At 39.8% G+C, this 15968-nt stretch overlaps 1 protein-coding gene and 1 pseudogene across 1 annotated transcript in view; one reads left to right on the top strand and one right to left on the bottom strand.

Moving 5' to 3' along the window:
- TNRC6B (trinucleotide repeat containing adaptor 6B) overlaps positions 1 to 15968 on the top strand; it is a 190894-nt gene that overhangs the window by 27524 nt on the left and 147402 nt on the right. The window contains exon 3 of the mRNA XM_007453992.1: positions 5689 to 5756. Coding sequence (XP_007454054.1) covers positions 5689 to 5756 — 68 coding nt within the window. The remainder of the gene's footprint in view (positions 1 to 5688; positions 5757 to 15968) is intronic.
- On the bottom strand, positions 12119 to 12665 carry LOC103081308 (U3 small nucleolar ribonucleoprotein protein IMP3 pseudogene; annotated as a pseudogene).

The following is a 15968-nucleotide window of genomic DNA, read 5'->3' as shown; positions in this document are numbered from 1 at the left end:
GAAAGAGTCATCCCTGGCAAGTGTCAGCTATTTAGAAGTCTAGAGAGCAAACAATCTCAGCTGGAACAGGAGAAAACCCCTGAGCAATGTCTCCAAGAAAACCCCTGAGCAATGTCTCCAAGACCGGAGTGAAATTGATAGATTACCTGAAGTGTTTGCACTTATTGAAGAGGAGACTCGGGCTTCCCTGGTGGCGCAGTGGTTGAGAGTCCTCCTGCTGATGCAGGGGACACTGGTTCATGCCCGGGTCCGGGAAGATACCACATGCCGCAGAGCGGCTGGGCCCGTGAGCCATGGCCGCTGAGCCTGCGCATCCGGAGCCTGTGCTCCGCCACGGGAGAGGCCACAACAGTGAGAGGCCCGCGTACCGCAAAAAAAAAAAAAAAAGAGGAGACTCACAGCTCTGTTGGAGGGTTTGAGGGCGAATTAGTGAAAAATACATAATAAATACGAAGCCAAAAAAATTGAAAGTATAAGAGGAAGTAGTAATTGTTAGTTCCAGGGAAAAGAAAAAATTGTACAAGAAAGAAAATCAACTATTCCATATGATCCAGCTGTATATGTTTTTTACTGAGTAATAGCACTGCTAGCACTGAATATTGATTTGAACAAAAATTGTGATTTATGTTGGGAGGATATTGGGATATATTGGGAGAAGGGAGGTATGTATGTGTTGGTGGGGGGAGCAGCAGAAGAGCGTGCTCAGTGATGAGAACACAGAAGTAATGGGGGTGTAGTTTAGTCTTTAAAGAATTTGGATAGTAAAGGGAAGGGAAAAAACAGGAGGATAGTTGGAGAGGATCACAAGGCAAAAAATAATTTTTCAGAATGGAAGAGATTATAAAATATTTGTAGCTTGAGGAGTTGAATTTACTGGAAAGGGAGAAAGAAGGGTTCCTTAGATAGTGAGATCCCAGAGAAGGCAGTGGGGTGTAGGTCATGAGTTTGGAAACGAGTGGTGAGGTTAGCGTTGCAGAGCAGTCGGTGGGGGGCAAATGGGCAATGACACAGAGGTTTGTGATATAGTCATAAGAGAAAAAAACGAGGGGCTTTTGGGACTTTGTGTGGGATAGCATTGTCATCTTCAGAAAGGAAAGACTTAGGGAGGATGCTTAGTGGATGAATTTAGAGTCTTTGAGGAGATAGAAAAGGTACAGGATAAATGAGTGAGGAGTGTGGCGTAGTAGGTCAGTCATTCAGCCCAGTTCTTAGCACCTAGAAGGCATTTGGCAGTTGTGTTGAAAGAATGAACAACCGACCAGAAGGGCTGTGTTAGAGGCTGTGTTTGGCGGGGTGGGGGGAAGCAGGTGAACAAAGGATCACAGCTGCTGGCTAAGCCTTACAGAGCTACTGGGAAGGAGCACCTGGAAGGGAGGAGGAAGAAGTGCCAGGAGATATCAGAAAATGCTTCCTAAAAAAGTAACTTTCAACCAGCCTTTGAAGGTGAAATGGAAGTTCACCAGAAAGACAGGAATGAAGATGGGCCTTCCAGGCAGAGGTGCTGAATGTCAGCACTGAGTGGAAGTTAACTGGTATAATTTGTAAAGGAACCAGTTTTGTAACTTTCTCCAGCTCTGCACTCCAGGAGCTCAAGAGAAAAAGAGAAGGGTTTGGCAAGACAGGAATGTCCTAAGGACAAGTTGGTGGTGAGCAAATCTAGGACATTATGGAGGAAAGTCACTGAAATGCCTGCAGGTGAGCCTCTAAATGGACTCTGAGGAAAGAGAAGAACCACAGAACTAGACCTGACAATGAGGACTCCTTACAGATTCGAATGGAGGGATGGAGTGGAAGAGGCACTTATGGTCAGAGGCGGATTTCAGAATTCATGGACCTCGGTGTGGAGGGGTCCAGATGGATGGCGAGGCCCAGCATCGGGTTCTGCCCATCTCCTCCGTGAAGCAGGAAGGAGATGGATCTTCTGTCTAGGATGGGTCTAGAGTATCTGATGCCTTTAAACTGAGTTAAGTGCCCTTCCTTCCTTGTTTCATTGCATTCTCACACTGTATTGTAATTGACTAGTTTTTGTTTGTCTTTCCCACCAATCCGTAAGTTTTCTGGGGGGCAAAGACTGTCTTCCCCATTACCTCAGCACAGCACCTAGCATGTAATATGTACCCAATAAATAATTTGTTGAACGAATGAATGGTAGTGGGAGAAAGGTGAGGATATGGTGTAAGTTTTATGAATAAAAATACTGAAGCTCCTGAAAATGAGGTCAAGGGGGAGGAGTGGTGGGGATCATCAAATTAAGTCCAAAGTGTTCAAGACATTTGTAGAAAAGAAAACTTAAGATGTGAAGGGACTGGAAGTGCACTTGAGAAAAACAGGAAGTGGCAATAAGGAGCAGTGATCTTTCTGGACCATTTTTATTGCCTTCTGAGGTGATGAAGAGTGAGAAAAGGTATGAACCCTGGTGAAGGAGGTAGTATCTTCTGGGGAAAAGCATTTTAATTAATACTTAAAAGAATGAGCAGAAATATGAAGTCTATGTAAGGCAGAAGACCAGGGCTTCTAGGCAAGAAGGGACATTATATGTAAAGGCACAGAGGGGTGAGGAGTTGGTGTGTGCTCCACCAGGGGTTCAGAATGGGTGAGTGAGGCAGGGGTGATAAAAAAGATCACTTAGGCAAATGAACTGAAATTTTATACCTCAAGACAGGTGACAGAGTGCCATTGAAGAATTTCAAGGAGAGTGATGTGATCATGTTCGCATTTTACAAAGTCCATTTGATGGAAGTGGTTTGGAGGATGGATTGAAATGAGATGGGACCCAGAAGCACAAAGACTAGTGAGAAGGTTTTTGTAGTGGTGAGATTTAGAGAAGCTGGCTTTAACTATGGCAGTTAAAGAGGATAAAGAAGGGGTAATGGGTATGAGAGCTGTTTGAGAGGTAGCTGTACTTGGTGATTAATAGGATGTGGGGTTAAGGAAGGAAGGTGGAGAACCTATAACCTTGACTGTAGCTTTCCTATTTAAGGATCTTGGTGAAGATGGTAGCATTTACAGAGATAGGGGATATAAAAAGGAGTGGAAATTTAAGGCCAAAGATGATGTTTCATTTTGGACCTATTGGGCCATCCAAATGAAGACCCAAATATGCAAAATATGAGGGCTGCAGTTAAAGATTCGAAAGCCAGTATAGGGGAGGTTGTTGAAGCTGTGGGGTTTTTTTGTTTGTTTTTAATTTTTGGCTGCATTGGGTCTGCATTGCTGCACACGGGCTTTCTCTAGTTGCGGCGAGCAGAGGCTACTCTTCATTGCGGTGCACAGGCTTCTCATTGCAGTGGCTTCTCTTGTTGTGGAGCATGGGCTCTAGGTGCGCGGGCTTCAGTAGTTGTGGCACGCGGGCTCAGTAGCTTTGGCTCGTGGGCTCTAGAGCACAGGCTCAGTAGTCATGGCGCACGGGCTTAGTTGATCTGTGGCATGTGGGATCTTCCCGGACCAGGGCTCGAACCCATGTGCCCTGCATTGGCAGGCGGGTTTTTAACCGCTGCACCACCAGGGAAGTCCCTAGATAAGCCTTTCAAAAAAAAAAAAAAAAACTAGTAAGCAGAGGCTAAGTCCACAAAGTAGAGAGCTCTTTAACTGGGGAGGATTTTTAAAGGTCAAAAATCAAGAAATTTTCATAATATATATAAGTGGGAGAATAGTCTTTCTTGTCTTTGAGAAAATGATTCCAAGGAACTTTAATAACTTTAAACAATGTGTCTTTTTTTTTTCTAATTAAGGCATAACATTTATTTGTAGAGTTAAGTGCATAAAATGTACAGTTCAGTGATTTCTTTTTTCCGCCTATGTGTACTTTCTTGTAACCACAACCCAGATCAAGATCATCTCCAGCTCCTCATAAAGTTCCCTTTGCAACATTATAACCATGTTTTTTCTTCTAGAGGTTTAGATCACTGTGTAAATTTAGGATGGAAGACTCCTCCCTCTCCTTGGCAAAATCTGGTAGGCTGCAGAATCAGGAAGTCCGTAGAGAAGAATAAAAGTCGAAACCTGGTTTGAATTTCACAGTATGCAGTATGTGTCTTTTATTATTCTTGCTTACGCTTCCTCCAGTTTCTCCTTTTAATGGAAATAAAGTAAACCTCTCGATTTTTCTGTTCTTTTTGAAACGTAGCCTCTTAATACTATTCCATCTTCTCCAGTATTTCTGAGAAATGAAGTCTGCAGAGGGTTGGAGAGCTGGAAAGGCTTTTGTTTTATTTGGGTTTCATTATGGTGTGTATCTATGTTACTGTTGTCTGTCTTCCAGATTTCTAGGTTCTATAAGAAATGGACGGTATTTTTCTAAGTAGGGAATAATCCTTGAATACATCTGTTGATATCTATCTCCTTGAATACTTCTGTTTGATATTTTAAAATTATGCCTTTTGGGGAAGTTTTCATAGGACTGATAGTCCCAGTTTGTGGAGGTAGCTCTATCTCTGTACTTATCTTCCTGTATTGATCAGTAAACCATCTGGAATAGTAAAATGCTTTCATTTTTCTTTGAAAATTTGTATTGAGAAATAAACCATACATATAAAAGAGAAAAGAAATACACATGGTTAAAAGAATAATTATAAAATAAATGCCCATATACCTACTACATAGGCCAAGAAATAGAATTTAACCATACCCCAGAAACCACCATGTGTCCCTTCCTGATCAAATCCCTCTTGCCCGACTCCCTAAGATACTAATTGGCCTAAATTTTGTAATAGTTATTCCTTTTTCTTTATAGTTTTCTAAACCATAAATATACATATATGTCTATATATACATATATATGGCTTAAAAATGTATATATTGGAATTTTATATTAATGGATTTAAACTGTATATGTATTCTTTTGTGACTTGCTGCTTTCACCTAGTATTGTGTTTTTGTAACTCATCCAGGTTGAGGTGTGTTTCTGTAGTTCATTCATTTTCATGCAGTGTAATATTCTATTGTCTTAAAACACTGTAGCCTATTTATCTGCTTTATTGTTGATGAATGTTTGGGGTTTTTTTTCCTGTTAAAAATAATGCTCCAAAAAATATTTTTGTATATGTGCAGAAGTTTCTCTAGGGTGTGTACCTAGAAGTGCAACCACTGGTTTGTACAGTAAGTACATAGTCAAGTGTACTAGATAAGGGCAAACTTTTTAAAAGTAGTGGTACCAATTTTCCCTCCCACTGGGAATGGATGAGAGTTGCTGTTGCTCTGCACCCTTGTCAACACTTGGTATTGCCCAACTTTTAAATTTTAGCCAGCCTGATAGTTGTGAAATGGTATCTCTTTGTGTTTTTAATTTGCATTTTGCTGATTGACAGGAGATTGAACATCTTTTCATAAGCTTAGGGCCATTTATGCGTCCCCTTCAGTGAAATTCCTACTCAATAATTTTGTAAATTTTTCTGGTAGGTTGTCTTCTTCTTACTGATTCATAGCAATTCTTTATTATATTCTGGATGCTAATCTTCTGTCACAATTATGAATTGCAAATCAGCATGCTTCCTTTTTTATTCTGCAAATCTGGTCACCCAAGCAGAGATTCCATAAGCAAACCTGGAGAGTGAAAACCACTGGCTGAGGCTTCTGTCCTAGGCAGTATAGTGAAATGCCATGTGGTTCTGTAAGCACAGGCCCTGGCACTTTGAAGTGATTGCATCTTAGTTACTGACTACTGCTGACTTGTGGTACTTGCCTTTGCAGGTGGAACAGGAGGATTTTGTAATGGAAGGGCATGGCAAGACTCCACCTCCTGGTGAAGAAAGCAAACAGTGAGTTACAGTTTATTTAAAAAGGGTCTTATTACAGATCTTCAGAAACACTTTGGTTAAACATGCTGAGAGCATGTTTGCAAGGGATGTATATGTTGGGCACATTGTGGAACTCACGAATTGCTTTGGTGGCTGTTAATGCATTGCTTCTATTTATAGACAGACTAACTGGAGGGACAAGAAAGTTGGCTTTGTAGTTTTTCACACTTGACTAATCAAAATTTATGTCACGCTTTAGCAAAGGCTTTAAGGCTTAGGATGTTCCAAACTGAACTAACTCAGTCTGGTTGATTTCCAAAGACAGCGTAAAATGGTATATCCGTTTCTTAGCAATGTCTTTATGAAGTGAACTTAATTAATAGACTGTTTCCCTGCATTCCAAGTGTGAATTTATTTGAATTATACTTCCTGAAATTCTATTCCATTAGTTACTTATACTTCTGATCTTTGTTTAAATAGCAAATTGTTTCCCCAAAGGAACAGGAATTATAAATAATATAACTTAGCCAACATTCTAAATAATTGAGGATGTCTCCTCTAACTTTTTAAAATTTTTTATAAATTTATTTATTTATTTTTATTTTATTTATTTTATTTTTGGCTGCGTTGGGTCTTCATTGCTGCGTGGACTTTTCTCTGGTTGCGGCGAGCAGGGGCTACACTCTTTTTTTTTTTAATTAATTTATTTATGGCTGTGTTGCGTCTTTGCTGCTGTGCATGGGCTTTCTCTAGTTGCGGTGAGCGGGGGCTACTCTTCATTGCAGTGTGCAGGCTTCTCATTGTCGTGGCTTCTCTTGTTGCGGAGCACGGGCTCTAGGCATGCAGGCTTCAGTGGTTGTGGCATGTGGGCTCAGTAGTTGTGGCTCCTGGGCTCTAGAGCGCAGGCTCAGTAGTTGTGGTGCACAGGCTTAGTTGCTCCATGGCATGTGGGATCCTCCCAGACTAGGGCTTGAACCAGGGAAGCCTGGGGGCTACTCTTCGTTGCGGTGCGTGGGCTTCTCTCGTTGTGGAGCACAGGCTCTAGGTGCGAGGGCTTCAGTAGTTGTGGCACGTGGGCTCAGTAGTTGTGGCTCACGGACTCTAGAGCGCAGGCTCAGTAGTTGTGGCGTATGGGCTTAGTTGCTCCGCGGCATGTGGGATCTTCCCGGGCCAGGGATTGAACCTGTGTCCCCTGCATTGGCAAGTGGATTCTTAACCACTGCACCACCAGGGAAGTGCCTCCTCTAACTTCTTAAGGAGTGATAAGTTTTAAATCTGAAATTGAGAGTCCTCTAGGTAGCTTTTGTGTGGCAGTGAGTAGATTTTTTCCTCTCTCTGTCACAGAACTTGAAAAATTATGTTGCAGAGCAGAGTGGTGTTTCATATGCCCTTTTAAAGGAAAAACAGTTAAGACTGGCTTAAAGTACTGACATAACTGCTATTTTTTATTCAGACAGTAGTCTTCTAAGTTGAATGGGACAGTGATTCATGGAATTTACCGAAAATCTGTAGAGAAACTCTTTTCTCTCATCTTTTTTTTTTTCCTAGAAAATAATTTAGTTTTGGTCTGTCTTATGAAAATTATGTCTCTGAAACCCTTAGGAATGAATTATGCAGAATATGCTATGCTGCCCTGAGGCCAGGTTCGTTAAAATAGAATGTTTGTCATGTATTTGTTGTGAATGGAAACCAGGATATTTTCACAGCTGGTTTAATTTGCTAACCAGGCAGTTTTAAAAATAGCTTACAATATAAATCCTAACTTTGCTGTATTCTGTCAAATGCACTTATATTCTGCATGGGCGGATGGAATCAATTCATCTTTAGCAAGATAGAATGCCAAACAACTAGTCCCAGCAGAGGGAACTAGGGACACTTCAGTTGCCCTGCCCCCTTATCCACTCCCCCCTCCCAGACTCAGGTCAAAGGTATTATAATATAAAAATCATAGCTCCCATTTGACGAGGGTTTTCTGTGCACTGAGAACTTTGCTTAAGGTGCTGTGTATGTTATTTCCAACCCTTACAGTGTCTCCACTTCAGATATTGGCGTTGGTAACTTGCCCATGGTAATGCAGCTTGAAATGGAAGTTAGGATTTGAATGGGATCTTTCTGACTTTAAAGTGTTTTATAATATCTCTTGAATGCAAATTCTTTGCCAACCTTGGGATCTATGTTCCTGAAAAGTATTGTGGCTAGCAAAATTGCAGCTGTCAAGATCAAAGTCTCGTGGATTAGAGTGAGTTGGGGGAAACAGTGAAAATGGCATAAAGCCTATTTTTAAAACACAGATGAAGGTTCTATTCTCTGAAGAGTATCCATTTCCCAAACAAACCAGTCTTTATCTTTAAAAACCTGCTCCAGTAACCCCTATCCTGAATCAGCTTCTTTCGGTGTTCAGGAAACATTGCTGGGATAGATTCTCCCACAAGTTTTATGTTATACAAACTGTATTTATTTTAGAGGAGCTTAAAACAGCCCCAGCAGACTTGAAACGTCATGGGTTGTATCCTTACCATTCCCCTTGATTGGTTTGTTTTCACAAATCTCTGACTTTTCACAGATGAATCTTGTTTTATTTTGTTTTTTTTTGTGTGTGTGGGGAGGGGTTGTTTGTTTTTTGGGGGCTTGGTCTGCTATCATATATTGAAGTGATAAAGCAGAAATGAATCTTCTCTCTGGGGCTTCCTCCGATAGACCTGCCCTCCTCTTCTGTGGGAGTCGGGGGAGCAAAGGTGCTGTGTTCTTTTGTTTGAGGCAACAGAAATAAAAAGAGTGAAAAAAATTTTTATTTTTTGTATCTCAGAACTACAGTTAGCAAAGGATGATTGAATCCTGGATAGTAGGATCTAGGAACTGAATACTACATTCTAGATCCTGTGAGTGACATATTGCTGAATAACTTATGAAATTCCCATCCATTCTTTTTTTTTTAATTATAAAAGTAATACATGGTTGTCATAAAACATTCAAACAGTAAGTGTGGATTTAGAAATAAAAATGAGACTCTTCTTTTACCCTCCTTCCCTTCCTCATCTTCTTAAACATTTTCTGTATATTTAGAAAAAAACTAAATAGATTTTTTTCCTAATATAATTCTTCTGAGACTTGTTTCATCTGACATCTCTTGCAGTCTATTTCATTCTTTTAAACATCTGCAAAACATTCTGTTGAACTGATGTACTATAGTCATGCTTCTCTAATAAATATTTTGGTGGCCTTCGCTTCTTTGATTATTACAAATAATACTTTATTGAACATCCTTATTCTTATATCTTTATACACAGGTGTATTTCTGTAGAATAGATGTCTAGACATGGAGCTGTTTGGCTCATGGTCATGTTTATTTTTTTACAAGGAGGTAGCTGCTATCAAATTACCTTTCAAAAGAGCTATACCAATGTTCATTTCCATCAGCAGTGAATGAGAGTGTCCATTCCTCCACGCCTTTGATGACAATAAAATTATTTATCTTTGAATTTTTGCCCCTCTAATATTTTATTGTTTTAATTTGCACTTTTATGCTTACTAATAAGATGGAATGTCTTGTTTGTTTATTGGCCGTTGATTTTTATTTCGTGTACCACCCTATTTACCTACGATTCCCATTTTTCTTTTGGATTGTTTGTTTTGATAGTTTTGTAGGAGCCCTTTACAAAGTGTAGATATTAACCTTTGTCTTTTGAGATGTTCTGAATGTTTTCTCCCAGCCTTATCTTTTAACATTGGGGTATCTGTCATACTAATAAACCATTTACATTTTTATGTAGTAAAATCAGCCTTTATGGCTTCTATGTTTTGTGCTTTCCTAAAGAAGTCTTTCCTACCCTAACATGATGAAATGTCCTGAGTTTTTCTGCTGTATTTTTCACTTTTATACCTTTAATTGAACTGGTACTCATTTTTGTGTATGGTATGAGGCAGAAGTCTAGCTTAATTTTCTTCTGAATTGGTTTCCAAAATGGCTCTCATTCATTGGTATTAGCTTGTACGAAGAGCCTTTTTCACGTAGGGAGGCAGGTGGAGCACAGGGATTATATAACTCGCTCAAGGTCACAGAGCAAATTCTAGTAAGGATTAGGTCTAAAATTATTTCTGTTAGCTGATCTGTGCCACTTTCCTTGTTTCTTCATTTAACATTTTTACCATAGGTTCTGAAAGTCTTGAAAAAATTATTTTATTTCTGTGATGTTTATTTCAATGGAATAAGTTCTAGTAATAGGTAGATTAAGGTAGCTATGCATGTAGAAAGCTTCTTGAAAAAATAATTGCATTTTGATATTGAAAAATACTTGTGCTAAATTGTTAATATTTAGATCAGTTGTGCTGATTTCTGGTGTACATGTGAATAAGATTTAGTAGAATGTATAGCTTTAAACATTTGTCTATATATATTGTCTCAATATTATTGCTTTTTATGAGGCTTATTTACTATTAGTGTATCTAATATAATCATTTTTCTGAGGACATTCACTTTATGAGCTATTGAAGCAAATCAGACAAACCAAGGTTATTGCCATATGATTACTACACTAAACTCACACAGTATTAATCACATGATGTGTTTGACACAGGGGTAAATATAAAACTATTACAGCTTTTTAAAACACAACACGAGCAGATACTTGCTCATAGATTGTGTTTGATCATGCTTATTGAAAGCTCATTCCAGATAAAATGTTTCTACTCAGGCAGGATTTTGATTTGGTTTTATTTATGATACAAGTGGTGGTCTAGTTATTTGTGGGCATATCATTTATTGTAAGTTTTTTTTTGAGATAAACCCACACACATATGGTCACCTATCTTGTAAATTATTTTGAAGTTAGATATCAGTTTTGGTATATTAACAAGATGAGTTTGGCCTCTTTTTCATTTCCTCCTTTAAAAAAATTTTAATATAGCTTATAAACAAATCTAAGCTTTAAATCTCCATGCTGAAATTCACTCATATTCTCAAAAGATATTTGTCTTTAACCTACTAAAATAATTCAATTTTTCTAGTAAATTTTTATCAATTGAATTTTCTTAATTCTTTTGGTTCATTTTATGAAAGGTCATCATTAAAAATGACTCAAAGCAGGATCTCAAAGACATATTTGCACACACATATTTATTGCAGCATTATTCATAATAGCCGAGAGGTGTAAGCAACCCAAATGTCCATTAACAGGTGAACAGATAAAGAAAATGTGGTATATACATACGGTGGAATATTATGAAGCCTTAAAAAAGAAGGAAGTCTTGTCACATGCTACAACATGCATGATCCTCAAGGGCATTATGCTAAGCAAAATAAGCCAGTCACAAAGGACAAATACTGTATGATTCCACCCATATGAGGTATCTAATGTAGTCAAAATCATAGAAATAGAAAGTAGAAAGGTGGTTGCCAAGGGCTAGGGGGAGAGAGGAGAGAGAATTAGTATTTAATAGGTATAGAGTTAAAGATGAGAAAATTCTAGTGATCTTTTTCTAAACAAAGTGACTATACTTAATACCACTGAACTGTACACTTAAAAATAGTTAAGATATAAAATTTAATTTTTTTACCATAATAAAATAAAATAGCAACCAAATTAAAATGTACCTTAAATATAAAATATAGCCTGGATTTCAAAGACTTAGTACCAAAAAAGAATGTAAAATTAATAACTTTTATATTGTTTATTTATTTATTGCACTTAAAAAGCAGTTAGGCCATTTGTTGGCATTAGGAGAGCATTCCTTTAAATAAGAGAAAGGACTCTGAACACTAAAATCTCATCCATTTTATGAAAACTTGAGACCAAACTCTTCATCATCTGTAAACTGCTTAATCACGAACAGGAGCAAGAATTTGAGTTAAATAAATTAAACCAAACTGTCCAGCTACAAGAAAATGAAAGGAAAGCTGAGGGTGGGGGAACCCTCCCCCCAAAGTCCTTGCTTTCACACTACAATGTTTCAAGTACAAGAATCCGACAGTTGGGACTTCCCTGGGGGTCCAGTGGTAAGACTCCCCCTTCCAGTGCAGGGAGTGACGGTTCCATCCCTGGTCGCGGAGCTAAGATTCCACATGCCTTCTGGCCAAAAAACCAAAACATAAAACAGAAGCAATATTGTAACAAATTCAATAAAGACTAAAAATGGTCCACAAAAAAAAAAAAAAAAAAAAATCTAACAATTCCCCAGTGCAGCACAAAACCGCTTCCCGTAAGGCAGTCATTTAATTATCAACTGTCCAAAGGCTAAGAAAATTTCGTGGAAAAGGAGCATACCCTCTGGCTCTGTGCGTGGCCTGTAGCTGAGGAGCCAAGTTCTTAAGAACCGAGGATTGACTGCCATACTCTTGGGGAGAACGCCTTCATAGAATCTCAGGCATCCGTTCTCAGCTTCCCCATCTATAAAATGCGGCCCTGGTGAGGCAAGACCTGATAGGCTTCCAGATCGAAGCCTTCACGCACCTCATTGTACTCCAGCACGCGCCACTTGATCTTGGACGAGTCAGTCCAGATGACGAAGTCCTACATGCTGCACGTGACAAGGAAGGTGGGGTCGGTGACCACGTTGGGGCCCTTGTGCACGTGGCCCTGCTCCATGAATGCCACGGCGGCCTGGAGGTGCTGCGCCAGGCGCAGCTCAAGCAGTACAGTGGGCAGGCTGTGGCGGCAGAAGGACGAGGCCTTGAGGAAATCGCAGAGCTCCGGTGATCCACATGTGGGCACTAGGCCGAGAGCATACTTGTCCAGCAGCGCTTCGGCAGGTCGCGCAGGCGCAGCTCGCGCGCCCACCAAGGCTCAGCTGGTTGTAGCGTGTGTCGTCCTCGTACCGCTGCAAACGATGACGCCGCGACACGCGCAGCTCCTGCAGGTTGGGATCAGTGACCTCCCAGTTCAGGAACACCATCTGCTTCAGCAGCTTCTCACGGAATTTAAGCTTCCACACCATGGTGGCGGCTCAGATGCTCTATATTGTTTTATGTTGAAATGATAATCGGTTATATATGTTGTGTTAAATAAAGCATATTAAAATTTTAAAAACCAAAAAAATCTTACTTAATAATGTATTTTATAGACAGTATCCCCCTTTTAGGGATTGTTGATATAATTAATTGTATCATTTTCTATATTTCTACTCTCTTGGGGTGCTTTTTTAACTTCCCTTTCTAAGGGAGAGTCTGTTCTTGCATCGGAGACCTGTTGAAGACAGTTTTATATTGATTCAGAGAGAAGAATGTAATTTAGGGAGTCAACACCACCCTTTATACCCCAGTGTGGTGTAATATGGTTTTGTGCTTGAGGTGCTATTTTTTTTTTTTTTTTTTTTTCTTGCGTTATGCGGGCCTCTCACTGTCGTGGCCTCTCCCATTTGCGGAGCACAGGCTCCGGACGCGCAGGCTCAGCGGCCATGGCTCACGGGCCCAGCCGCTCCGCGGCATGCGGGATCCTCCCGAAACGGGGCACGAACCCGCGTCCCCTGCATCGGCAGGCGGACTCTCAAGCACTGCGCCACCAGGGAAGCCCGAGGTGCTATTTTTTAAATGTCTTAACTCCGATGTCTTGATTAAATTCTCTTCTTACTAATTACATTCTTCCCAACTTAAATGTCTAGTTATAAAATGCCCTTTTAATTTTTCTGAATTATTAATTATACAGACCTTTTGTAAGTTCTGATAGTTAGTCCTTACCTTTGTTTCTGCTCCTACTCTAACTCCTTAACTGACAGTTCTCTCTTCCTCACATTCATCTTATACTGTGGTACAACTTTTAAAAGTTTATTCTTTCTAAATCTCTACAGTTGATAGCCCTTGTTTTATATTTGACTACCAAATTTAACACTAAACTCTTTTTTTTTTTTTTTTGCGGTACGTGGGCCTCTCACTGTTGTGGCCTCTCCCATTGTGGAGCACAGGCTCCGGACGCGCAGGCTCAGCGGCCATGGCTCACGGGCCTAGCCACACCGCGGCATGTGGGATCTTCCCGGACCGGGGCACGAACCCGCGTCCCCTGCATCCGCAGGCGGCCTCTTAACCACTGCGCCACCAGGGAAGCCCAACACTAAACTCTTTGGGAACCATTCTTTTGGTGCTTATTTAAAAGGCTTTCGGAAGCTCTGTAGCATTTCCTAAATACAGAGAAAATGAAAGTATTTCCAAATCACTCATTTTATAGATAATTATCTTCAAAACACAAACCTTGGTATTTGGCCATAGGAAAGGGTTTTTTGGTTTGTTTATTTTTAACATTTTATTTTCTGTTTTCTACCATTAGTTTTTCACCAACTTTTTTTTTCCTTTGGGCCATTAAAATATGTACATGTTGAAATAAACTTATTAAGAAGTACCAAATTGAATGCTTTATAAACTCAATCACTGCTACACAGCAGTAAGCTGGACACCAGGAAAATAGTTGGATTTCTTTTTTTAATATTTATTTATTTGGCTGCACCAGGTCTTAGTTGCAACACGTTGGATCTTCGTTGTGGCATGCAGGATCTTTTTTAGTTGCCACGTGTGGGATCTTTAGTTGCGACATATGGGATCTAGTTCTCTGACCAGGGATGGAACCCGGGCCCCCTGCATTGGGAATGCGAGTCTTAACCACTGGACCACCAGGGAAATCCCTGGATTTCTATATAATCTTTTCAGATTGTTTTTGGGAGTAAAGAAATGAGAGTTATTTTCAAGTTTATTAGTATTTTGAAAATGCCACAAAGAGGTTCAATAGATAGTTATGCTCATGGAATTTTTGCTGCTGGGAATTTTAGTATAACCATAAAAATTTTATACTAGGTCTTTGGGAAACTTTCAGTTGCTAATAAATTTTCTAATATACATTGAAGTCACTTAAAAAAATTAATTCTTTGAAAATGTCTTTAAGTTCTAAACTCTATTTTATGAGGTTTTTCCTGTGTTTTGTAATTGAAAATGACTACAGACTGTGGGTTGATGCTACACTTACAGGTTAAAGTGGTGACTTTAAACAACAGTGAATAGGGTAGCTCATGTGGCTCTCAGAAAACTACAGTTAATTTAATAAAAGTCTTATTTATTTAGCTTATATTTTATTTTTATTTTTTTATTTTTTTGCGGTACGTGGGCCTCTCACTGTTGTGGCCTCTCCCGTTGCGGAGCACAGGCTCCTGACGCGCAGGCTCAGCGGCCATGGCTCACGGGCGCAGCCGCTCCGCGGCATGTGGGATCTTTCCAGACTGGGAAACGAACCCGTGTCCCCTGCATCGGCAGGCGGACTCTCAACCACTGCGCCAGCAGGGAAGCCCCTAGCTTATATTTTACTTATGAACAAATATGCTTTCATGGAAAAATTTACTTGAAAGGCAAAATGTAGTAAAATTAATTTGCCCAGTTCCTTGAAATTGTTGTTTTAAGGCTGCTTTTTTGGAGACATTACTGTTACCGTATAGTTGTAAAATGTTTTGAAATACATAGCATTACGTAAATATAGATAACGAAATGCATGTTAAGTTGAAAGAATTTCCAGTGGTGTCATGAGGAGAAGGTAGTGTTTATTTCCCCCAAATTTTATGTTCACTGGAGGGTATGGACACAAGTCCTGCCCTAAGCACTGCGCCTTTCCTTACCCACTGGGAGTCTGTGTACTGAGGTTTTGGCAGAAGTACGGGGTGGAGGGGGAGGGAGATTGTAGTAAAGAGGAGGTACAGCATGATGGCAGGCAGTGAAAGGTCAAGCTAAGGCTTTTTGCTCTGTCTTCAGCACTACAAGAACAGAGACTTTTGCCAGCGTGGTCACTGCCATTGGCACCAGAAAACGTCAATAAATATATACTGAATAAATGAAGATGTCAGTAAGTTCCCACAGACTGTTAAGAATCCCTGTTCTGCACACTCACTTTGAAGCTCTGAAGTGGGGTGACTAAAAATCCTAACTTCAGAATATTTTATTTATTATTAGAAGAAGAAAAGTGAATTGGTAACCTGTCATGTTTGACTTTATATTCAGTACTTTCTTAAATATATTCCAACAGATCCAGCTTTAACAGATTCTCCTCTTTAAGTGTCCCTACCTGTAAGCCAGTTGATTATTATTTCGCAAAAAAAAAAGAAAAAGAAAGATTTTCTATGCAAGTCTGAACTCTTTCTTTGCTTCCAAGGGCCTCCATAAGATGCCTTTAGCCTACTTATGCATATTTTCTCTACTGTTTGAAGGATCTTCCTGCTCCTGCCCAGTGTCTCTCAGTAAGGTCTTCCATGCGTATCTCGTTCCCTCTCATG

The sequence above is a fragment of the Lipotes vexillifer genome, unplaced genomic scaffold, assembly GCF_000442215.2.
Source record: "Lipotes vexillifer unplaced genomic scaffold, Lipotes_vexillifer_v1.1 scaffold382, whole genome shotgun sequence".
Lineage (NCBI taxonomy): Eukaryota > Metazoa > Chordata > Mammalia > Artiodactyla > Lipotidae > Lipotes > Lipotes vexillifer.
This window is presented reverse-complemented; position numbering and strand designations above follow the sequence as displayed.